At 56.0% G+C, this 24,956-nt stretch overlaps 1 protein-coding gene across 1 annotated transcript; it reads right to left on the reverse strand.

The window, feature by feature from the left end:
• Positions 1-272: 272 nt before the first annotated feature.
• ADGRG5 (adhesion G protein-coupled receptor G5) lies at positions 273-21,421 on the reverse strand. The gene is made up of 12 exons (XM_008152358.3): positions 21,360-21,421; positions 11,664-11,760; positions 11,134-11,209; positions 9,877-10,033; positions 9,223-9,339; positions 8,380-8,493; positions 6,864-7,016; positions 6,104-6,225; positions 5,597-5,865; positions 1,745-1,862; positions 830-1,107; positions 273-468 (listed from the first exon to the last, which is right to left on the reverse strand). The coding sequence occupies exons 1-12, from the start codon at positions 21,405-21,407 to the stop codon at positions 371-373; spliced, it is 1,647 nt and encodes a 548-aa protein (XP_008150580.2). The 5' UTR covers positions 21,408-21,421; the 3' UTR covers positions 273-370.
• Between the last annotated feature and the right edge of the window lie 3,535 nt (positions 21,422-24,956).

A 24,956-nucleotide genomic window follows, 5' to 3' on the forward strand; every position in this document is an offset into this window, starting at 1 on the left:
CCAGAGCCGTCTGCCTCATGTCAGATGTGGAAACCGAGGGTCTGTGAGAAATGACAGGCCCGACGTCACAGTAAGACCCAGAGCCAGGCCTTGGAAGGTGGCCTCCTGGCTCCCAGGCCAGAGCTCTGTCCGGAAGCCAGGCTCCAGGGCGGAGTTTGCTGCCCCCCAGGGGGGTGGACCCGCCTCGAGTAGAATGCCAAGGGCACTCTGGGCATTGCCCTCTGGGCCGGGGAAGCCACAGAGGTGGGAAGCCTCCCTAGAGGGCACCGGGCTCTGGTGTCCAGCAGCTGGCCTGCCACCCTCTCTGGCGGAAGCCAGGGCCTCGGGGTGCAGGCAGCCGGAGAGGCTGGGGTTCCGGGCCGCGTGCAGACTAGTGCATCTGGGAGGCGCTGAAGGCCTCCTTCTCGGCCTCCGCCTCGGCCTCGGCGCGACACCTCTGGGAGCAGAACCACAGGAACAGGAAGAACCCTGCAAGCAAAGGCCGGCCAGTGAGCGTCCCGGGGGCATCGCGGGGCATCGCGGCCTCTCCCAGGACCCTCCTTGGTGGGTGAGTCGGGCCTCCCTGAGGCCCTGCAGTAGTTCCCAGAATTCCTTGCTGCTGGAGGCCAGGAGGGGTGGAGCACGGGAGCGGGAGGACCGGCCGCTGCTAGTCCAGAGGGAGCCTTTGTGCAGGTTGCGAAGCAGCACCTCCTGCTCTGGGAGGACGTAGCCCCCAGCCAGCTCCTCCTGGGGCTGGGTTTCCGCCCCTGACCCGCCCTGGACCTGAGCCTCTCGGCAGTGAACACCTACCTACCAGGTGTGCACACCCGCCAGGCCGCCCGGGACCCACCGTAGAGAGAGTTGAAGATGGTGAAGAGGAAGAGCTGCGGCAGCAGGAAGACGCCGAAGGAGAAGAAGGCCAGGGCCCAGGTGGTGCCCAGCAGCACGGTGAGGCCCAGCACGGTGACGGTGTCCCTGCAGGCGGGCGCGCCGGCCGCCTCCTCCCGCGCCTTCAGTCTGCGCAGGGCCCGCAGCGCCCAGGCCAGCACCACCAGGTTGAAAAGGGTCGTGAGGGTCCCGTAGCCCATGACCAGGACGCGGTGCACCCCAGGGCTCCGCACCCAGCATCTGCAGGGGAGGGCGAAGGTCAGGGCGCTGTGGCTCTGCGGCTGGGGAGGCCGGGGGCTCTTGGGCCTCGGGATTGCCTCTTGAACCCGGGCCAGTGTCTCGGCTCAGGCCTCCTGTTTCTTGCCTGACTGCACACGGGGGGGAAGTCCTGGGCCGGCTTTCCAGCCAGGCCCCCACGACAGGACCCACCTGCCACCTGGGTCCCTGCTGCAGCCCCCGTGCCTCCTTCCCAGCCCTCTGCCTCCCAGGACACCTTCGTGACCTGTGTTACCTTTGCCCGGTCAGACCCTGTTCACACACTTTCGGGAGATTAGCCCAGTCAACCCTCATGAGGACTCCATCTCTGAGTCAGGAATCATCCCCATTCTACCGATGAGGAAACTGAGGCTCAGGCTTAGGAACACACACTAGTAAGAGGCAAAGATGGGACTTGAAGCCCTGTGGTCTGAGCCCAGAGCCTGTGCCCCTGACTGTCAGCATGAGAACAGCCAAGTAGCTGAGGTGGTTGCAGCCGCCTCAGGGCTCCAGGCACCCCCTTCCAGAAGACACAGCCAGCGCCCTGCCTGCGGACACCCCGTCCAGGCCTCAGGGCCACATGGTTCTCCTGCCGGGGCCAGGGAGCCGGGCGCGCACTCACATGGACATGTTCTGGAAGGCCGCGCTGTTCCCCTGGCTGTGCGAGAGAGGGATCGTGTGGCGGCCATAAGCTGAACCGTTGATGGCAAGGAGGAGCAGCACCAGGAAGGCTGGGACCCCTGAGGAGAGGGACAGAGGCTCAGCATCTGCCAGGAGACCCCAGGGACGGACTGGCTGTGGGTCCCTGTGGCTGCTGAGACAGAATTCCACTGGGAAAGGGGTGGGTAGAGAAAGAGTCTGTTCCGAGCCCCCAGCCCCTGTCCTTGGTCCAGCTTCAGAGCAATCAGCCTGGAGATCTCAGAGAAGGCTGTCTCCCAGGTGATGGGGGTGAGGGCTCTGAGGTGGGACAGTGCGGCAGCAGTGGTGGCCACGCTGGGGAGCTAATGGGAGAGAGGGCTGAAGAGCAGATGAGGAACAGATCATAAAGAGAGGGGCTAGGATGCTGCTAGAGACAACAATGACAGTGGTGCCCGAGATAGCGGTGAAGGTGAGGGTGAGGATGGTGGCGATGATGGAGGGGGGCGGGGATGTAGTTAAAATGGTGGTGGAGGTGATGGAGGTGTTGGAGGTAGAGGTGGTGGAGGAAGAGGAGGTAGAGGTGATGGAGGAAGAGGAGGTGGAGGTGATGGTGGTGTTGGAAGTAGAGGTGATGGTGATGTTGGAGGTAGAGGTGGTGGAGGTGATGGTGGTGATGGAGGTAGAGGTGATGGTGGTGTTAGAGGTAAAGGTGGTGGAGGTAGAGGTGATGGAGGAAGAGGAGGTGGAGGTGATGGTGGTGTTGGAGGTAAAGGTGGTGGAGGTAGAGGTGGTGGAGGTGATGGTGGTGATGGAGGTAGAGGTGATGGTGGTGTTAGAGGTAGACGTGGTGGAGGTGATGGTGGTGATGGAGGTAGAGGTGATTGTGGTGTTAGAGGTAGACGTGGTGGAGGTGATGGTGGTGGTGGAGGTAGAGGTGATGGTGGTGTTAGAGGTAGAGGTGGTGGAGGTGGGGGTGGTGGAGGTGATGGTGGTGTTGGAGGTAGAGGTGGTGGAGGAAGGAGTGGTGGAGGTGATGGTGGTGTTGGAGGTAGAGGTGGTGGAGGAAGGGATGGTGGAGGTGATGGTGGTGTTGGAGGTAGAGGTGGTGGAGGAAGGGATGGTGGAGGTGATGATGGTGTTGGAGGTAGAGGTGGTGGAGGAAGGGATGGTGGAGGTGATGGTGGTGTTGGAGGTAGAGGTGGTGGAGGAAGGGATGGTGGAGGTGATGGTGGTGATGGAGGTAGAGGTGATGGTGGTGTTAGAGGTAGACGTGGTGGAGGTGATGGTGGTGGTGGAGGTAGAGGTGATGGTGGTGTTAGAGGTAGAGGTGGTGGAGGTGGGGGTGGTGGAGGTGATGGTGGTGTTGGAGGTAGAGGTGGTGGAGGAAGAGGAGGTGGAGGTGATGGTGGTGTTGGAGGTAGAGGTGGTGGAGGTGATGGTGGTGATGGAGGTAGAGGTGATGGTGGTGTTAGAGGTAGACGTGGTGGAGGTGATGGTGGTGTTAGAGGTAGACGTGGTGGAGGTGATGGTGGTGTTAGAGGTAGACGTGGTGGAGGTGATGGTGGTGTTAGAGGTAGAGGTGGTGGAGGTGGGGGTGGTGGAGGTGATGGTGGTGTTGGAGGTAGAGGTGATGGTGGAAGGGGTGGTGGAGGTGATGGTGGTGTTGGAGGTAGATGTGATGGAGGAAGAGGAGGTGGAGGTGATGGTGGTGATGGAGGTAGAGGTGGTGGAGGAAGGGATGGTGGAGGTGATGGTGGTGTTGGAGGTAGAGGTGATGGTGGAAGGGGTGGTGGAGGTGATGGTGGTGATGGAGGTAGAGGTGGTGGAGGAAGAGGAGGTGGAGGTGATGGTGGTGTTGGAGGTAGAGGTGGTGGAGGTGATGGTGGTGATGGAGGTAGAGGTGATGGTGGTGTTAGAGGTAGACGTGGTGGAGGTGATGGTGGTGTTAGAGGTAGACGTGGTGGAGGTGATGGTGGTGTTAGAGGTAGACGTGGTGGAGGTGATGGTGGTGATGGAAGTAGAGGTGATGGTGGTGTTAGAGGTAGAGGTGGTGGAGGTGGGGGTGGGGGTGGTGGAGGTGATGGTGGTGTTGAAGGTAGAGGTGATGGTGGAAGGGGTGGTGGAGGTGATGGTGGTGTTGGAGGTAGATGTGATGGAGGAAGAGGAGGTGGAGGTGATGGTGGTGATGGAGGTAGAGGTGGTGGAGGAAGGGATGGTGGAGGTGATGGTGGTGTTGGAGGTAGAGGTGATGGTGGAAGGGGTGGTGGAGGTGATGGTGGTGTTGGAGGTAGAGGTGGTGGAGGTAGAGGAGGTGGAGGTGATGGTGGTGTTGGAGGTAGAGGTGATGGTGGAAGGGGTGGTGGAGGTGATGGTGGTATTGGAGGTAGAGGTGGTGGAGGAAGAGGAGGTGGAGGTGATGGTGGTGTTGGAGGTAGAGGTGGTGGAGGAAGAGGAGGTGGAGGTGATGGTGGTGTTGGAGGTAGAGGTGGTGGAGGAAGAGGAGGTGGAGGTGATGATGGTGTTGGAGGTAGAGGTGGTGGAGGAAGGGGGGGTGGAGGTGATGGTGGTGTTGGAGGTAGAGGTGGTGGAGGAAGAGGAGGTGGAGGTGATGATGGTGTTGGAGGTAGAGGTGGTGGAGGAAGGGGTGGTGGAGGTGATGGTGGTGTTGGAGGTAGAGGTGGTGGAGGAAGAGGAGGTGGAGGTGATGGTGGTGTTGGAGGTAGATGTGATGGAGGAAGAGGAGGTGGAGGTGATGGTGGTGTTGGAGGTAGAGGTGGTGGAGGAAGAGGAGGTGGAGGTGATGGTGGTGTTGGAGGTAGAGGTGGTGGAGGAAGAGGAGGTGGAGGTGATGATGGTGTTGGAGGTAGAGGTGGTGGAGGAAGGGGTGGTGGAGGTGATGGTGGTGTTGGAGGTAGAGGTGGTGGAGGAAGAGGAGGTGGAGGTGATGGTGGTGTTGGAGGTAGATGTGATGGAGGAAGAGGAGGTGGAGGTAATGGTGGTGTTGGAGGTAGAGGTAGTGGAGGAAGAGGAGGTGGAGGTGATGGTGGTGATGGAGGTAGAGGTGGTGGAGGAAGGGATGGTGGAGGTGATGGTGGTGTTGGAGGTAGAGGTGGTGGAGGAAGAGGAGGTGGAGGTGATGGTGGTGTTGGAGGTAGAGGTGATGGAGGAAGGGATGGTGGAGGTGATGGTGGTGATGGAGGTAGAGGTGGTGGAGGTGATGGTGGTGATGGAGGTAGAGGTGGTGGAGGAAGGGATGGTGGAGGTGATGGTGGTGTTGGAGGTAGAGGTGGTGGAGGAAGAGGAGGTGGAGGTGATGGTGGTGTTTGAGGTAGAGGTGGTGGAGGAAGAGGAGGTGGAGGTGATGGTGGTGATGGAGGTAGAGGTGGCGGAGGAAGGGATGGTGGAGGTGATGGTGGTGTTGGAGGTAGAGGTGGTGGAGGAAGAGGAGTTGGAGGTGATGGTGGTGTTGAAGGTAGAGGTGATGGAGGAAGAGGAGGTGGAGGTGATGGTGGTGATGGAGGTAGAGGTGATGGAGGAAGGGGTGGTAGAGGTGATGGTGGTGTTGGAGGTAGAGGTGGTGGAGGAAGAGGAGGTGGAGGTGATGGTGTGATGGTAGTAGAGGTGATGGTGGTAGAGCTGGTGGAGATAGAGTGGTGTGGGAGGTGGCCGTGAGATAAGAACAGTAACGTAGGAAGGGTGGTGGGTGTTGGCAGGGATGGTGACGGGGTCCTGCAGTGGTCACTATGAAGAGGAGGAAGGGAAAGAGGACAGGCGGGCAGATGCTCAGTGCCGCCGGAAGTCTCGGGGAGCAGGAGGGGAGGGAGGCTGGGCTTACCCCAGCCCACTGCGCAGAGCTTGAGCACGTATCTCCGGATGTAGATGTTGTAGACACGCCCCAGGAGAAGGTAGAGGTTGAAGCCTTCGATGGCCATCCAGGTGAGGCAGCTGAGCAGCGCGTAGTGCAGGACGGCGCCCAGTGCCATGCACGCTGCCCCGGGCATGGAGGGCAAGGCCAGCGCGGGGCTCAGCAGGAAGGCGACGTTCAGGAGCAGCACGGAGGCGTGCAGGTGCATGTGGATGCGTGATATGAAGTTACTCTGCTTCCTGCGGTGGGAGCATGGCCCTTGGTGGCCTGGGGACACCACCCAGGCCCGGGCTCAGACACACAATGACGGGGACGCAGGTCGAGGCGGGCAGGGAGCCAACAGCAGCCACGCAGGAGGCTGGTCCCCTGTCTTGCGGCCTCCGCCCTCGGGAGAAACCCATCCCACTCTGGGGGACCCAGCAGAAACGAAGGAGAAGTGCGGAGCAGCCGTGGGGGCAGGCCTGGCACCGGGCATACCTGGTGTAGAAGTGCAGCAGGAGACTGAGCAGGGAAGCCACGACGGAGATGCTGCAGCCCACGAGGGAAATGTACGTGAGAGGTGCCAGCAGCTCCGCCGGGAGTGGGGCTGGGGAGAGTTGCTGTGGGAGAGAAGGGGGACTGGAGACCAGGGCATGGAAATGCCTCCCGCCAGGCTCAGTCGGAGAGACCTGCCACGGCCCCAGGTTCAACCCCCTTGCCCCACAACCCTCACCATGGTCCTGGCTCGAAAAAAAGCCATGGCAGACACAGTGGCTTCCCCACCTCCCAACTCCCATCCCCCACCTCCCCTGCCTCTGTGAGATCTCCCCTCCCTCACTGTCCACACACCTGGGTGGACCCACCACTTCTCCCACTGTTGTGCACAGGTGCACCACTCCCGGCTGGGAGAGCCCTCCCTCCTCCTGTCCACAGAGATTGGTTAGGGGATAGGTATGTGACACACTCTAGGCTGGTGGGACTCTACCACAAGAATGTGACCGGCAGAAATGAGTAAGAGAAGCCATCATCCCACTGGCCTAAAAGCTAGCAGCACAGGAGGCCTGTCTTGGTGATAGTGAGCCCCTGGATCAAGCCGTACCTGAAGCCTAACCCAGCCTTTTCAGAACATAAACCCACTGCTTTCCACCCCCACCCCAAGCTCCTTTGAGGTGCATGTCTAGCCTTTGCCTGCTTCTCTGTCCTGAGCGTGGGGCCTTCTGCAAGTCTGGCCGCCCTCCGCCGGCGGGAGCACACGTACCATGAGAACGGCGAAGTAGCTGAGGTGGTGGCAGCGACAGAGCACCTGGGAAGGTGAGGGCTGCTCTGTGCGACAGCCCTCAGGGCTCCAGAGCCCCCAGTGGCGCGTGCTGGCTCCCTCCTTCCAGAAGACACAGGTCACGTTGTAGCCTTCCTAAGGGCAGATGCTGGGGTTGGGTGCATCCCAGGGGTCCAGGGGAGGGATCAGGGTCTGGAAATCGTGGGGGCCAAAGATGACTCGACTGCACCCTTGTCAACCTTTTACCAGGTACTGGCTGGGCTTTGCCATCAGGCAGACCCAGATTCTAGCCCCGCCTCCACCATGGACTCTGAGAGTGACTTGGGCAAACCACATAGATTCTCTGAGCCTCAGTTTATTCATCTGCAAAATGGGGCCTTTTATACCAAGTCATAGGATAGTGGAAAAATTAAAGGCAATGAGGAATCTTGAGTGCCCAGCTCTGGCGTATACAGTTGGTGCTCTATAATCAACTGTCCCCTTCTACCTCCTCCCTGTGGGGAGCAACGGCGGTCCAGAGCCTTCCCAGTGTGTGTGTGGGGGGGGGGGGGGGGGGAGATTCGTCCACAGACAGCCATGACACCAAGCCATGTGGGTGGAGGGCGGGGTATGGCCCAGACGGCGCCATGGAAAACCACAGAAGGGGCAGAGCAGTCCTGAGGAGGCGAAGCGAGGCTAGCGCACCGAGGCCTGGAGGACACGCTGGGCTGCAGCAGGAGTGGAGCCAGGGCATTCCCGAGAAGCGGGAGCCCATGGGGCAAAGGCCCGGAGCGCTGGAAGGAAAGGGTGGAGGTGACACTGAGTGCGGAGAAGGGGCTGATGGGAACACAGGGCCGGAGCACAGAGGCTCTGGGCTTTAGGAATGCGGGGACAGAAGAGCAGGCCCTGCGGCCTACTCCCTGCTTCCCGTGCGAGTGCACGTCTCTGGAGGACCCGCCCCTCCCACAAGGGCGGGCCAGATGTGAGCCAGGCCTGGCCAACCCACACAGTCCACCTCCTGGTTCAGGGATGGACATGTGACCAAACTGGACCTTTAGGACGCCATTCCGGGACCTGGCAAGAAAGACCCTCTGAGAAGCGGGGAAGAAAGTCCAACGCTTCAGCTGCCATCGTGCTACCGAGTGGAGAGCCAAGGCAGGAAACCATTGCTGAGAGATGGAGAGAGACTGAGCCATGACGGCATCATATCAGCCCCTGGATCCAGCCGTGCCTGAAGCCAGCCCTGCCCTGGACATTTCTGTACATGAGCCAATAAGTTACCTTCTGTGCTTAAGTTGCTGGAGTTGGTTTACTATCACCTGCCACTCAAAGAATCCTGGCTAATGCCATGAGTAGAAGTTTCTCTCCCTCATTTCTTTGGTAAGAATTTTCAAGGTGTGATGGATTTTACACCGTTTGTTTCCAAGATGGTCCCACAGGTTTGAGTTTGGCCAACCAATGTTCACCAGGACAGTCTTAAAGGGGCAGCACGGGTGGAATGGGGACGTCCCCACAGTACCAGGCTTTGGTTGTGCCAGAAGCTGATGTTGATGGGCTCCGTGAGGTTGTCCACGTGTTCGTGGCCCAGCTGGGCCCCCAGGACGTAGTTATTGAGCAGAGACGAGTCGTCATGCTGGAAGGTGACAGAGGCAGGGCTGACTGGAGGGGACGGGAGACCTGGGCAAGGTCCCAGGGCCCCCTCTCCAGGCCCTCCCCCCTGGGTGAGCAGAGCGGCATGCTTTCGTGCGGCCGACAGGAGCCAGCCTCCGGCCTTCGCACATGCCGCCCCCCCACCCCCCCCCCCCCCGCCGGGGAAGCTGTCCTCTGACCACCCTCCTGCTCCACCTCCCCTCTGTGTACCCTCCACTTCATCCCTATCCTAACTCACTCTCACTGCCAAGGTTAAAAGACACCTTCTCCGGAAGCCCTCCCGGATTGCCCATTGGAACAACCCTGACTCACCCACCACTTGGTATCTCTATGGTTATAATCAACCTCGAGCTAAAATTAAGTCTCTACGGTCCTAGTGTAACTGTCAAGATGGAGAGTTCTCTGAGGACAGGGGCCGCATGGCCTTGCTCTGTCTCCTGCCTAGGGACATGCACATACATAAGTAGGTTTCTTAGGTCTGTCTCATTTGCACATTATTACCACTGCCTCCCACCATTCTGCTAAAACTGAGGCCCAGGGAGAGGCAATGGCGGTTCAGGTTGCACAGTGGGCTGGTCCCTCTGATGCTGGTCCCCCCCCCTGCCCCCTCCTACCCCCCCCCCCGCCCCCCGAGCCCAGGCCGCGGCATGGATGCTCCGTGCCCCCCAGGAAGAGGCCGGCGCCCTCCTGCGGGGCCCTCCATGGCACTGACCGGGAAAAACCTGGGGGAGAAGAAGTACATGCAGATGAGACGCAGCTCCCTGGGGCCCGTCCTGCAGGCCTCCTTCGTCAGCTCGGTGGGGAACTGCATGGCGTGCCTGGCCCCGGCCTGCGGAGGGCCAGCGAGGCTGAGCCGGGTTCCCAAGGCCTCCGGGCCGCCCCAACACCTTCCCTGGCCCCCACTCCCTGTGAAGCTCTCCCGACCTCCCCCACCCCGGCATTTCTTTCCCTGGAGCCTCCCCCTGCAAAACCCTCCTCCCTGGCTGCACCTCCTCCAAACTTCCTGAGATCCAGGTCTTCTCTCCGGGCAGCTCTGGCCTTGAATTTGGGTCACTTGCCTCACCCGCTGGGCCCCGGAGGATGGAGCTTCTCCCCCACCCACCCACCCAGCACCCAGGCAGTCAGCAGGAATCGCACCAGCACCTCAAAGGAGCCCCATGCCCACGAGGACACTGACTTAGGGGGCCACAGAACACCCCCAGTTCTGCACTCACAGGAGGAACACCAGCCCCAATTACAGAAAAGGCAACTCAGCTACTAGGACAGAGCCCGATTGATGGATCCTGGGAAGGTTCAGACCTCACACCCCTGAAGGATTTCTGGGGTGGAGGCCCCGGCCATCCCCCATGTCCTGGCCATCTCTGACCTGGGGGACGCGGTCCAGAGCATCACTGTCCAGCGAGAGGCCGGCAAAGTCGCAGCCCAGCTTGAAGGCCAGCGTCTGGATGGTGTGCGTCTGACAGGTGAGGTTGTAGCCCTTGAAGGTGGCATTCAGCAGTCTGTGCACCAGACCCTGGATGAGGCTGAGGGCGAGAGAGGTGACCAGACCCTGGAATGGGGGTAGGGTGACGGGGGTCCAGACAGCATGAGGGGGTAGGGCTTTCCCCACCTGTGGACCTTTGCACACACAGTGTCCCTGGCACACTCTTACCTCCCCACCCCACTCATTTCCTTCTCCTGACTAACTCTTGTCCGGGTCCCAGTTAGTCGACACCTCCTCCAGGAAGCATTCCTTGGCTGCGCCATGTTGACTGACTGAAGTGCCCCATAGTCCCCGGGCTTCCCTGCCCGTCGTCAGCATTGGCCTCTCAGCCAGAGCTGCTCGGCCTTTAGGTCACAGACTCGAGAGACTAGCCTGAGCTTTAGAGCCCCTTCCAGGAAATGAGCACAGAGATCCGTGATTCTGCGCCCGGTTCATGACACCCATGGTTAAGGGCCCTGACCAGACCGTAAGCTTGATGCGGGCCGAGAGATGTGTCTATCCTGCACCTCCGGAGCCTAGAGCGAGGCACATGGAAGGCCCTCAATAAATGCATGTTGAATAAATGAATTAATAGTCTACACTAGCCAGGCTGGTGTGACTCAGCGGTCGACCTACAAACCAGGAGGTCACGGTTCAATTCCTACTCAGGGCACATGCCGGAGTTGTGGGCTCGATCCCCTGTAGGAGGCGTGCGGGAGGCAGCCAATAGATGGTTCTCTCTAATCATTGATGATTCTACCTCTCTCCCTCTCCTTTCCTCTCTGAAATCATTAAATACTAGAGGCCGATGCACGAAGATTTGTGCAAGAATAGGCCTTCCTTCCCCTGGCTGCTGGCACCGGCTTCCCTCCGGCACCCAGGACAGCGGCTGCTTGGCTCGGGCCACCACCGCCACCCACCGGGTGTGCTCTGAGCCACACTGCGCCGCCGAGAGCAGGCCCACCCCTGTGTGTGTCCGCTGATGTGCGGCGTGCTCCGAGCTGCGCTGGCGGTGACGGTTAAGGCTTAGAGCCAGTTGTGGCTGTAAAGGCGTCCCGGACAAATTTGCATGTTACATTTTTTTTTTTTTTAAATAGTTTACACTAGACCAACTTTGGACCACTGATTCAGGGTACAAGTGAGGAGGGACACACAACTCACGCGGCAGGATTAGTTGAGATTCGTCCCCTGGGCACCTCCATTCCCTTCATCCAGCTCAGGAGCTCTTGGGCTGCCTCTGTGGGAAGCGGGCCAGACCCCCAGCTCAGCCTCTGTCCGGAGCTGCCCCGGGCCCCACGGCCCGTGACTCCTCCACCCCACGGCCCGTGACTCCTCCACCCCACGGCCCGTGACTCCTCCACCCCACGGCCCGTGACTCCTCCACCCCACGGCCCGTGACTCCTCCACCCCACGGCCCGTGACTCCTCCACCCCACGGCCCGTGACTCCTCCACCCCACGGCCCGTGACTCCTCCACCCCACGGCCCGTGACTCCTCCACCCCACGGCCCGTGACTCCTCCACCCCACGGCCCGTGACTCCTCCACCCCACGGCCCGTGACTCCTCCACCCCAGCTGAGACGGCCGGCTCACCGCGCTGCTGCCCCGGGAGGCCTACGCCCGCTCAGTCTCCCGGTCTGAGGCCTCCCTTTCCCGTCACAGCCGGGGCCACAGCTCGGCAGAGCCCTCGTACCTTCTGCCCCACTCTGCGAAGTCACGAGACTCAGGCAGAGGAAGAGGACCGCACGGCACTCCATGTCCCGAGCCGGGTCTTCTCCACCAACCAGCTCCTGCCCGAAAGGGGCATGTGTCACCGCCAAGGTCAGAGGGCGACCTCGAACCTCTTGGTGCCTGGCATGTCCCAAGGGGAGGACACACGGCATCTTATTTGACCCCCATTACTCCTGCATTTCGCAGATGAGGAAACCGAGGCTCAGAGAGCTCTGCTTGAGGCCGCCTGAAGCCAGGTCTCTGTGAATCCAGAATCCTTGACAAGTTCGTAGCGCCTGCCATTAGCAGTTCTGCCTGAGTCACTCCACCCTCCCCCAAAATGGTTTTTCTGGGGCTTCCCCCACGGCTCTGCCTCACCCGGGGGGGGGGGGGGGAGTTGCTTGGGAGCAAGCAACCTGTAACCCTGTCCAGCCCTGTTGTGAACCCATCATGTGACTTGGAGCAAGGATCTCGCCCTCTCCGCCCTCGTTTTCCTCGGTTTTAATTTTTTTGCTCTTGTTAATCCTCAGTGGAGGGTATTTTTCCATTGAATTTTAGAGACAGTGGAAGGGAAGGGGGAGAGACAGAGGAACATGGATGCGAGAGAGGCACATCAAGTGGTGTCCTGACCAGGGCTGGGGATGGAGACTGCGACTGAGGGATGTGCCCTTGACCGGAATCAAACCTGGGACCCTTCAGTCCGCAGACCAACGCTCTATCCACTGAGCCACACTAGCCAGGGCTCCTCGGTTTTAAAATGAACTAACAGCCCTGGCTGGTGTGGCTCAGTGGATAGAGCGTTGGTCTGCAGACTGAAGGGTCCCAGGTTCGATTCCAGTCAAGGGCATATCCCTGGGTTGTGGGCTCAGTCCCCAGTGGGGGGTGTGCTAGAGGCAGCCTATCCATGATTCTTGTTAGTGATGTTTCGCTCTCTCTCTCCCTCTTCCTTCTTCTCTGAAATCAATAAGAATATATATATATTTTTAAATGAACTTCTGCTTAAGGGCAGCAAATGTATGGCTGTCCTCAGAAGCTCCATGAAAACGAGAGTAAGTCAATAAAATAGACACCAAGCGACACAGACACGTACGGGGAAGAAGACAATAGCAGATGAGTGTCGTCTGCAAAACTAGGAGGCTACAAAGCAGGTGGTAATGTAGAGAGCCCAGCATGTCCACCCGAGCGCCCGCATGGGGAGCGGTGCGGAGGGCCGGGGAAGGGACAGTGGGCAGCGCCAGCTCAAGCCTCACGACCTTGCAAGCCCTTGAGAAGCAGAGGCAGAAGGGACCTCTGAGGGCAGGGATGGAGGGTGAGATCCTTGGTGGTGAGTCTTTTAGGTGACCACCTTGGTCCCCAGATCTCCTCGGGCACTTGACTCGCCGGGCGCTTCCTCACCACACGGCCATCCTCAACCTACCCCCGCACAAGTTCTCTCCCGGAGATGGTGCACAGAGCATCTGAGGGCAAAGGCGGGGTCGCTCTGGTACATGAAGCCATATCCCCTCCCTGCCGCCTCCTCCACGCGGCCTCCAGCAGACCACAGCGGCCACGGTGATGCCCAAGCCAGGAGAGACGTCTCCTCTGAAGAACTGACCATTTCAAGAACAGTATCCTACAGTTACTAAAATATATATATTTAATATATATATTTAAATTTATATATATAAATTTATATAATATATATATATGTATGTGTGTGTGTATATATATATATATATATATATATATATATACACATATACATATATATATATATTTAAACTCCAGTAACTGGAGTTTAAATCCAGTAACTGGAGTTTCAGAGAGGAATGGGGAGAGAGAGAGAGAGAGAGAGAAACATCAATGATGAGAATCATCGATCGGCTGCCTCCTGCACACCCCACACTGGGGATCCAGCCCACAACCTGGGCCTGGGCCCTGACCGGGAATTGAACCGTGATCTCCTGGTTCATAGGTCAATGCTTAATCACTGAGCCACGCCGGCCGGGCTAGTTACTGATGCGTTGGTGTTCCTTGATAAAATGGCCAGGACCAAACTTGGGGTGAAGTTTCAGCAGTCACCGAGCCCTGCCAAGCAATTGAGTTTATAGTGCTCCGCTCTGAAAGACGGATGGTCAGCCAAGGACCACTAGGTCTTTTAAAAACAGACACCCACCCCCCGGAAGCTGCTGGAGGCTGTGCTCCAACAAAGTGAGGGAGTAAATCATGGAAGAAGACGTAGGGCTCAGGAAACCCCACCCGAGGAGCGGTGAGGCAACGCCTCAGAGAATGGCTGAGAGAAGGCCCGGGGTTGATGGCCCGGGTTGATGGCTGGACGGCAGGACGAGGACACATCCTGTTCAGAAGGCAGCAGGCGCCAAGAAGGCTCCAGAAGGCGGCCTCGAAGAATAAAAGAAGGAGGAAGAGAACAGACAGACTCTCTAGCGGGTTTGGACATCTAAGAAAATTACTTTGAGAAATGCCCTATAAAAAGCTTGCAAGTGAAAAATAAAACGAGCCATTAATTTCAGATAAAAACAAGTTGTACAAGAAAGAACATGTAATCTCGCTACACACATTGACTTCATCGGGGATAAAATTTATACGGTCATAATGAAAACACGGAAGGGGAGATTTCTTTTTTTAATTGTGTGAAAACCGTATTACAATGATTTCGAAGTCCATTGGCGCTGTCGCGGGCCACAGGAGAGCATCGCCCCCCGCACGGCGATGGAGAAAGCCAAGCAAAGGACAAGCGTACTTTCTGCGCCCTTCAGAGAGCCGCAGGCACGAGGCCGCCGAGGCAACGGGCTTGTGGCCAAGACGCCCTTCAAGGACGAACCGGTTCACCTTTTACAGAACCAGGAAGTGGCCACAAAACAAACAAACAAAACCACAGAAGAAAACAGCTGATATCTGAATGAATGATTAAAGGCTGTGACTAGGCTGGCAGAGTGGACCCCTGGGGGCCAGATACTAGGGGAGTCTATTTCTTCCCACCGTTTTCACTGGGTGCAAGTGGCAGGGATGCAGCCCATCTATGTCGCACTCTCACATCGATGTTTTTCTCTCTCCCTCTCCCTTCCTCTCTCTCTAAAATCAATAAAAACGTATTTAATGGTAATACGAATTCTACAAAAATTCTTCCACAAAACAATAAAAGGCAAAGAAAGAAATAACAAGGCCGCAAACATGTGCCCTCAGAAAATAAAGGAGGCTGGAACGCTTCCACACTCATTTTATGCGAATATTAGTGCGGCGCCCCAACAGCCACGGGCACACAAGGAACCCACAGGCCAGTGTCCCTCATGAACATAAATCCAACCAAATCAAAATCCCTGCTGGGTATTTTGTAGAAATGGACAAGCTGATTCTAAAATTTATATTAAAAAGCAAAGGACCTAGCCCTAACTGGTTTGGCTCAGTGGATAGAGTGTTGGCCTGCAGACCCAAGGGTCCCGGGTTCGATTCTGGTCAAGGGCATGTACCTTGGTTGCAGGCTCCTCCCCGGCCTGGGCCCTGGTCAGGGCTTGTGCAGGAGGCAACCCATCGACGTGTTTCTTCCACATCAATGTTTCTCTCTGTCTTTCCCTCTCTCTTCCACTCTCTCTAAAAATCAATGGAAAAAATATCCTTGGGTGATGATAAAAAAAAAAAAGAAAGAAAGAAAGCAAAGGCCCTACAATTGCCAAAACAATTTTGAAAAGGAAGAACAAACTTAGCGTCACACTAGTGATTTCAAGGCTTACGATAAAGCTACAGTAATCAAGATCGTGTGTTCCTGGCATAAGGCTAGACATACAGATGAATGAAACAGAATAGGGTCCAAAAGTATATCCAGATAAATATGATAAATTGAGTTTTGACAAAGATGCAAAGGTAATTTGATGGAGAGAAGATAGTCTTTCCAATAAATGGTTCTGGAATAATTGAATATTCCATGTCAAAAACTAAAAAGAACTTGGACCCATACCTTGCAGCATATACAAATTTAACTCAAAATGCATCATAGATTGAAATATCAAAACAAACTATAAAACTTCTGGGGGAGAAAGGAGAAAATCTTTCTGACTTTGGGTTAGGCAAAAATTCTTAGAAATAACACCAAGAGAGGTCCTTAGGGAAGCGCAAATAAAGAACCTAATACCTCAAGGGAATCAGTGGGTGACGCATACAAACTTTTCATTCTGCTTATCCCCCGACCCAGGAAACCCATTTTTATTAATTTATCCTATGGAAACAATAGGGCAAGCCAGGAATGTATACAGAGACATTTTTTGAAAAATATATTTTTATCGCCCAGCCAGCCTGGCTCAGTGGTTGAGCGTCGACCTATGAACCGGGAGGTCATGGTTTGATTCCTGTGCAGGGCACATGCCTGGGTTGCAGTCTCGATCCCTAGTGTGGGGCGTGCAGGAGGCAGCTGATCAATGATTCTCTCTCATCATTGATGTTTCTATCTCTCTCTCCCTTACTCTCAATCCCCAATGAGAGAGAATCATTGATTGGCTGCCTCCTGCACACCCCACACTGGGGATCGAGCCTGTAGCCCAGGCATGTGCCTTGACTGGGAATCAAACTGTGACCTCCTGGTTCATACTTCGACGTTCAACCACTGAGCCAGGCCGGCTGGGCGATTGAGAAATATTTATAATACGATTGTTAATCATAAAGAAATAATGGAAACTATGTAAATGTCTACCCATAGAGAAATCTACACTAATAAAAGAAAACATGCAAATTAACCATCACTCCGCTACGCCCCCAGCCAATCAAGAGGGAATATGCAAATTAGAAGGTCAAAGACGGCAGCCACCCAGCTGCTCCAGGCACGGAGTGGCCAGGCTGGGCAGGACGCCTGCTATGAGAGGGAGGGTGGGGGGCGAAGGGATCTACAGGAGCGGCACCGGCCGCAGGGAAGACGAAGACGGCAGACTCCGGCCGGAGCGAAGGCCTGGGTCCCGGGTGCCGGAGGAAAACCGGTGCTGGAAGCCGAGGGAAGGAAGGCCTATTGCACGAATCTCTTCGTGCAACAGGCCTCTAGTTGTTAAATAAATTACCAGGTGCACCGGTTAAAAATGCGGATTTTTTTCAATAGGTAGAGTTACACATGTTGATATAGATGCGATTTGATATGTAGGCTATTTTGTTGTATTGACAGCAAGCTTCAAAACTGCATATGTCAAAGTTTCTGAAGGTGTTAACATCATAGATATTTTTATGCTTAAAAATGTCGAATTTCATGCCCAAAAAAAAAGAGCATTTGCAGGACATTTTAATTCATTACTTTATTTTGAAGAAAAGTGCTGCTGAAAGTGATCATATACTTCGGGAAGCTTATGGTGAACATGCTCCGTCTCAAGATACTTGTGAACGCTGGTTTAAACGCTTTAAAAGTGATGATTTCAATGTGAAAGACAAAGACGTCCAGATCAACCGAAAAAGTTTGAAGACCAACAATGACAAGCATTATTGGATGAAGATGCGTGTCAAGCTCAAAAACAACTTGCAGAAAGATTAAACGTTGCTCAGCAAACAATTTCTGATCGTTTACAAGCAATGGGAAAGATTATAAAGGAAGGAAAATGGGTGCCACATCAACTGAACGAAAGACAAATGGAAAACCGAAAAGTCATCAGTAAAATGTTGCTTCAACAGCACGAAAGAAAGGCTTTTTTGCATCGAATTGTGACTGGCAATGAAAAGTGGATTTATTTTGAGAATCCCAAAGGCACAAAATCACGGGTTGATCCAGGTCAACCATTAACATCGACTGCAAGGCCAAATCGCTTCAGAAAGAAGACAATGCTCTGCGTTTGGTGGGATCAGGAAGGTGTGGTGTGTTATGAGCTTCTAAAACCAGGTGAAACCGTTAATACTGATAGCTACCGACAACAAATAATCAATTTGAACCACTCTTCGATAATAAAACCACCAGAATGGGCCAGAAGACACGGCAAAGTAATTTTGCTTCATGATGACGCACCATCACACACTTCAAAACCAGTTAAAGACACGTTAAAACAGTGATGGCGAACCTATGACACGCGTGTCAGCACTGACACACGTAGCCATTTCTGATGACACGCGGCCGCTGAGGAGGCCGCATGCCGAGGATGAAACATTTGCTGCTCCTTGAGGATGAAACATTTGCGAAATAATGTTTTTTCCTCAAAGTGACACACTACCCGAGTTATGCTCAGTTTTTTGGCGAAGTTTGACACACCAAGCTCAAAAGGTTGCCCATCACTGCATTAAAAGATCTTGCCTGGGAAGTATTAACCCACCCATCGTATTCACCAGACCTTGCTCCTTCAGATGACCACTTGTTCCGATCGATGGCACACGCACTTTCTGAGCAGCACTTCAAAACGTACGAAGAAGTGGAAAATTGGGTCTCTGAATGGTCTGCCTCAAAACAAGAAAAGTTCTATTGGGACGGTACCCACAAATTACCTGAAAGATGGGGGAAATGTGTAGCTAGTGATGGACATAACTTTCAATAAAGCACTTTTGATGTTTCTCTTGAAATTATCGTGTTTTCTTTGATTACAAAATCCACATTGTTAACCAATAAAGGGTCAATCTGCATTTTTAACCGGATAACGATAATTTCAAGAGAAACATCAAAAGTGCTTTATTGAAAGTAATGTCCATCACTAGCTACACATTTCCCCATCTTTCAGGTAATTTGTGGATACCGTCCCAATAGAACTTTTCTTGTTTTGAGGCAGACCATTCAGAGACCCAGTTTTCCACTTCTTCGTACGTTTTGAAGTGCTGCTCAGAAAGTGCGTGTGCCATCGATCGGAACAAGTGGTCATCTGAAGGAGCAATACAACAAAATAGCATAAAAACATATCAAATCGCATATATGTCAACATATGTATAACTCCATCTATTGAAAAAAATCCGCATTATTAATCGGTACACGCGCACAGTTTAATGCCACTTTGGAAAACAGTTTGGCAGTTCCTTATAAAACTAGACATGCACCTACCATATGCCCCAGCCACCGCACATCCGGGCATTTATCCCAGAGAAATAAAACCCATGTTCACACAGTACGAACTTCATAGCAGCTTTGTTTGCAATTACCCCACACTGGAATTATCCCCATGTCCCTTCCATGGAAGAATGGTTAGACACACGGGGGTCCATTCCTGCCGTGAAATACAACTCAGCAATTGAAACGATGGATGGGTCTCCATGGAATTATGCTGACTGTCCCCCAAAAAAGCCAATCTCAAAATGTTGCATACTGTTTGACTCCAGTTAGCTAGCTTTCCTGAAATAACAACATTGTAGAACAGATTGGTGATTGCCAAGGGGTAGAGAGGGTTGAAGGGTGTGTGTCTGCAAAGGACAGCACAAGGAGACCACGCAGTGATGGCTTTGTCTCTTTTGTGGTTTGGGTTACATACGTCATCAAATTGCATAGAACCAAACACACACACACACACACACACACACACACAAATGAGTGTGTATAAAACTGATGAAATCTGAATAAAGTGTGTAAATTGTACCAAAGTCCATTTCCTGGTCTTGATATTGTACTACAGGTATGCAAGATATTACCATGGGGGCCCAGCTGGTATGGCTCAGTGGTTGGGCATCGACCTATGAACCCGGAGATCACGGTTCGATTCCCAGTCAGGGCACATGCCCTTGTTTCGGGCTCAATCCCCAGTGTGGGGCGTGCAGGAGGCAGCCGATCAATGATTCTCTCTCATCATTGATCTCTCTCTCTCTCACTCTCCCTTCCTCTCTCTAAAATCAATAAAAACATCTTTTTTTAAAAAGAGAGAGAAGCAGCATGGAGTGGAAAGAAAAAGTTGAAACTAACACACATAGTATAATCACATTTCTGGAAAATTATGTTTCTATTCATGTTTAAGCCCATGAGGATACCTAGAAAAATGGATGCCAAATGTTAATAATGTCATTTGGAAGAAGAGGGCTTTTACTTTCTTTTTTATAAATTGAATTTTCTATAACAAACATATATTGCCTTCACAACAGAAAACAAATCGGGGGGGGGGGGGGATTTGAATTTTAGAAAGAGAAAGGGAGAGAGAGAAACATTAATCAGCTGCCTCCCTCACGAGCCCCAACCAGGGATCGAACCTGCCACCTGGATATGTGCCCGTACCCGGAGCCAAAACCGAAACCTTTTGGTGTACGGGATGGTGCCCCAACCACTGAGCCACCCGGCCAGGACCTCCCTGGTCTGGGGCTCGTTGTGTGTGTCAATCGTTTCAATTGCTGAATTGTACTTCTCGGCATGAATGGACCCCAGTGTGTTTAACCATTTATATTGGGCTAGACTTTTCCTTATCAACTCCTAGATCATCTTTACCTAATAGGAAAATCAGCTCTTTGTTTATTATTTGAGTTGCAAATCTTTATCCTGGTTTGTCTTTTTTGCCTTCTGCCTTTACAAATGGTCCCTTTGCCATGTAAACGTACATATAATTTTTTTTGGCCCATGTCCATGAGTTTTTTCTTTGTTTTCTCTCTATCCCTCCACACCCACCACCTCACCCACACCCCCAACAGCGGTAATAAAAATTACTAGTATGTTCTGTTTGGGCTTCTGGTTTTTGAGTCATTGCTAAAAAGGCCTTCCCCGCTCTAACCTTATGAAGGAATTCTCTTACGTTTCTCCTAGTACTTTTAAGGTTTCATTTTTACCACAGAATCTCTGGTCCATATGCATTGAACCTGGAGTACAGTGTGAGCTATGGATTCTGGGTGTTTCTCCCCCCGGCCCCCGCCCCGGTGGTCATTCATTTGTCTTCACATTATTATTAACGTGTGTGTGTGTGTGTGTGTGTGTGTGTGTGTGTGTACAGAGAGGAGACGAGGGCAAAGGTGTGAAAGGAAGCCGCTGAAGGAAACCACGAAAGGTTTGAAACGTTTCAGGTGAGAAAGCTGAGGACCCGCAGAAAAGACCTTAGGCCATCTTGTCCACCCTCTCACAGTATGAATGGGGAAACTGAGGCCCGGGCGGTGGTGTAGATATGACCTCCAGGGTCTCTGGACCTCGAGGCTGACACAGAGGGAAGAAGAGACTGACCTCACCCCCAGCTGGGGAATCGGGCCAAAGCAGAAGTGACGCCTCGCCGGGCTCTCCAGATAAAAGCTGTGGTTTCCACCCTCTTTCTCAGGAGCAAACCACCATCTTCACTTCTGCTTGCAACCCAACATCCAGTCCCATCCCCCCAGAGGCACCACCCACTGACACCCCAACCCTTGGCATCCCCATCAACCCACCCCCCGTCACCCCAACCCTTGGCATCCCCATCAACCCACCCCCCGTCACCCCAACCCTTGGCATCTCCATCAACCCAGCCCCCCATCACCCCAACCCTTGGCATCCCCATCAACCCACCCCCCGTCACCCCACACCCTTGGCATCCCCATCAACCCACCCCCCGTCACCCCACACCCTTGGCATCCCCATCAACCCCCCCCCCCCCCCCCCGTCACCCCACACCCTTGGCCACCTCCATCTACCCATTGCCCTGCAATTCATAATAGAGGATGTTAGGACTATAGGGCAATTCAATCCTTAACGGCTTTGTTTGTAAGCTTCCCGCCACAGGAGAACAAAAGACCAGCAAAAACTCACTGGACTCCAGGAGTCAGACCACACAAAGAATAGAAATTATCCTGAAGACACCTGAGCACACACCTGCATTCCATCCACATTCCAAGCCGCCCACTCAGCCCCCAGACCCATTCACGGCAAGTCTCCTGCCGGTGACTGCATATCAGGATGAAGCTCCAGCTTCTGGCTGCTGCCATCGTCCACCCAACGTCGGCTTGGCTCGGTGCTGGGCAGCCCTTCCCTCTGGAGATCCCATCGGCCACCCCCTTTCCCTTAAATAAATTCCACCTTCTTTAACCACCGTCGGAGGTAGCTGGTTAGCCTGCCTGCACACACCACCCAGCGCCTTCACCTTTCACTTGGATCCACCTGGCCGGTTCCTCTGCAGCGACCTCACAGAGGGCCCTCGGAAACAGGAATCCCTGTGGGGTGGGGGTTTGGGGGGTGGAGGGGTGGTTAGGCAGGTAGGGGTGTTGGGGGGTGGCTAAGCACCGCACAGGAGTGTGCCTGGCATTCTACAGCAGCCCAGAGGTCAAGCTGGGACTCGAGCCCAGGGCTCCAGACTCCGAGTCAGAGGCTGTCCCCGCGCGCGGCAGCCTCCAGTGCTGAGCTGCTGGGTGGCAGGGAGCCGCTGTGGAGCCCGCAGTGCTGAGCTGCTGGGTGGCAGGGAGCCGCTGTGGAGCCCCTAGTGCTGAGCTGCTGGGTGGCAGGGAGCCGCTGTGGAGCCCCTAGTGCTGAGCTGCTGGGTGGCAGGGAGCCGCTGTGGAGCCCCTAGTGCTGAGCTGCTGGGTGGCAGGGAGCCGCTGAGGAGCCCCCAGTGCTGAGCTGCTGGGTGGCAGGGAGCCGCTGTGGAGCCCCTAGTGCTGAGCTGCTGGGTGGCAGGGAGCCGCTGAGGAGCCCGCAGTGCTGAGCTGCTGGGTGGCAGGGAGCCGCTGTGGAGCCCGCAGTGCTGAGCTGCTGGGTGGCAGGGAGCCGCTGAGGAGCCCCCAGTGCTGAGCTGCTGGGTGGCAGGGAGCCGCTGTGGAGCCCGCAGGGGATGAGGAGGCCGGTGCAGCGCCGAGCTGAGCCTTTGGAGGATGCAAATCTGACAGCCAGTTCCGGTTTCGGGGTTTCGGCGCCTGGGCTGTGACACCAGCGCACCCCGGGCAGTCACCTGGCCTCTGTGCCTCGGTTTTCTCATCTGTAACATGAGGCCAAGGAGACCTATTTCCCAGGGAGAGCGGCTCAACCAACCATTTCCACGGCACGGGCCTGGGAATCAGCGCCTGGCCCCAAGTCCCTGGCCAGGAATACATCTTGGGAGCCCTGCCCTCCTCCCTGGTCTGGCCCTGCACCCGCAGCCCGCCCTCTCCCCAACCGCACCGGGGCCTGCAGAGCCCGCCGCGCTCTGGGGGTGCCCCCCCCCCCACCGTCCACAGCCGCCGGCTGGAGCCCCACCTCCGGCCTCACCGCCGGCCTCCGCAGAGAGCCCTGCCGGGCCGGTCACGGGCCCCTTTCCCAGGTGGGAAAGCGAGACCAGGCCAAAGCCCAGCTGGGACTCTGAGACCCCGACAGCCGGAGCCGCTTCCCTGAGACGCTCTGCCCCCGGGCGCCAACCCGGGTCCCTGCAAGAGGAACTGCCCGCTCCCATTTGCTCAGCCCAACAAACGCTCTGCCAGCACCTGATCCGGTCGCCTGAAGTGCAGGTAACTGGACTGGCCCCACTTTACAGGTGAGGAAACTGAGGTCCAGAAGCGAAAGGTCCAATCGCTTGCCCCAGGCCACAGGGGGAGAGTTAACATTGGAGCTCAGCACCTACCCACCCCTTAATTTAAATCGCCTGTTTTCAAAAGCATCCATCTCCGCGCTCCCCACCATCAAAGTGGCCACTGGGAGCCCGGGAGCTGGTGAGCGGCATGAAGGTGCCAGGCTTGCAGCTCCTAGCAAGTCCCCAGCCCCATGCCACCTGGGTCAGGGCATGCCCAGTGCCTGCCGGGACCCTGCAGAGGAGGACAGAGAGCTGGAGAGTGGGGACAGAGGCCCAGAGAAGGGGCTGACCTGGGAGTCTGCTGCCGTCTGCCCGGTCTGCCCGGTCTGCCTGCAGCCTCGCTGCCGTCCGCGTCCCCTGCAGGAGGAAGGGGAAGTGGCACCTTGCGTCGGGACCTCCTCTCTGCTCTGTTCACCCCACGCCCGCAAACCCCTATACTTCCCTCTGCTCTCTTCACCCCGCCGCTCACCACGCTCCAGCTTCACTTCTTCTTCCCGCCAGAGCCTCGTGCTGCCTCTGCACCCACAGCTGTCCGCCCTCCATCCAGAGGCCCGGCCTGCAGCAGGAGGGGGCGTGGGGCCTGTGGGGGAGGGAGGGAGGCCGGCCAGCGCGCCCCAAGCCCCACCTCAGCTCTGCAGCCTTGGGCACGGGGCGCCACCTCTCTGAGCCTCAGTTTCCCCATCTGAAGGAAAGGAGGAATGACCCCTGCCTGACCTGACAATCGATGAGATTGGTGATGCAAGGACTGCAGGCAAGGCCGGGCAGACTGCCTGGGTTCAGATGCCAGGCCCACCACTTGCAGACACCTGACGGGCGCTGAGCCTCAGTTTCCCCTGTAAAATGGACGTAGTGGCAGCACCACGCGTGGGGCAGTGTGGGACTTCGACAAGGCGATGCTGCACCGTCACCGGAGGGGCTCCACGAGCCCTCAGATGGGGAGCCTGAGGCCTGGGGAGGGCAAGGGCAGGCCCCCTGGGGAAGGGACGCACCAGGGGCAGAGCTCGGGAAACGTGGCCGGGACAGTGGGGCTGGGAGGCTGGCCAGCTTCTCCTCCACCCAGGGGCCTGGACAAGCCCGTCCTACACCAGCCACTTCCTCCCGGGGCCCTAAGGGTCAGGGAGGTGTCTGATGTGCTGGTGGGAAGACAGCGTCTCTCTCCTGTCTGGGCCCCATCCAGACGCCCTGGGAAAATTCCGACTCAGAAGCGGGCCTCCTGCCCCTGGGGGTCGGGGTGTAGCAAGGAGAAGAGGGCAGGTCCCAGCATGGTCCCTTCTCTGCTCGCAGCCCCGGGACCTTCCAGCATCAGCCCGAGCCCAGCCCACAGGGAGCTCAGGCGGCCTCTGTGGGAAGGAGAGGGGAGCTGCCCCTGGGAGGCGGAGAGGTTTCAGGGGAGCACAGCCCCCCCAAACCCCAGCTGCAGTGCAAAGGCTTTGCAGGGTCCCCTATGACCTGTGCCCTGACCCTTGGCCCACCCTCCCGCTGGCGTGTGCACTGGGGTTTTCCGTGACGAGCACCCTGAAAGGCCCTTCCTTTGAGGTTTCCTGGCCGCCTCGAGGGCTGCCGCGCCAGCAGCCTTCCTCCCGGGCTGCGTGCGAGCCCAGGCGGCTGCTGCCAGGGCCCGGAGGAGTCCTGCAGCCCCAAGCCCTATCCCCTCCGGGTCTGCCGGCTTCACCTGGCCCCGCCTCAGCTGGGAAGAGAACCCCAGAGCCTGGAACTCTCTGCCAAGACACTCCCCAGCTCCAAAGCCAGCAGTGACTCCTTTGGACGAAAAGGGGCCACATACTAAAGGCCTGCGTGGCGGCCTTACAGACTCAGAGACCTAAAGGCTGGTCTGAAATGAAAACTTTTCAACTACCAGCAGTTATGGCAGGTAGTCATGTCCGAGGCCAGGATCTTCCCTGACAGAAGCCACTCTTGACCTTAATTGAGCCTGT

Source organism: Eptesicus fuscus, chromosome 21 (assembly GCF_027574615.1).
Source record: "Eptesicus fuscus isolate TK198812 chromosome 21, DD_ASM_mEF_20220401, whole genome shotgun sequence".
In the NCBI taxonomy this organism is placed as follows: Eukaryota; Metazoa; Chordata; class Mammalia; order Chiroptera; family Vespertilionidae; genus Eptesicus; species Eptesicus fuscus.

What these genes read in the sequence shown, in the direction of transcription:
- ADGRG5 (XM_008152358.3), bottom strand. Translation starts at nt 21,407, where the DNA reads ATGGGTCTGGGGGCTGAGTGGGCGGCTTGGAATGTGGATGGAATGCAG. An exon ending in GGAATGTGGATGGAATGCAG is followed by an intron (nt 11,761 to 21,359) that starts GTGTGTGCTCAG and finishes CCTTTCGGGCAG; the next exon opens with GAGCTGGTTGGTGGAGAAGA. An exon ending in ATCTCAACTAATCCTGCCGC is followed by an intron (nt 10,034 to 11,133) that starts GTGAGTTGTGTG and finishes TCTCGCCCTCAG; the next exon opens with CCTCATCCAGGGTCTGGTGC.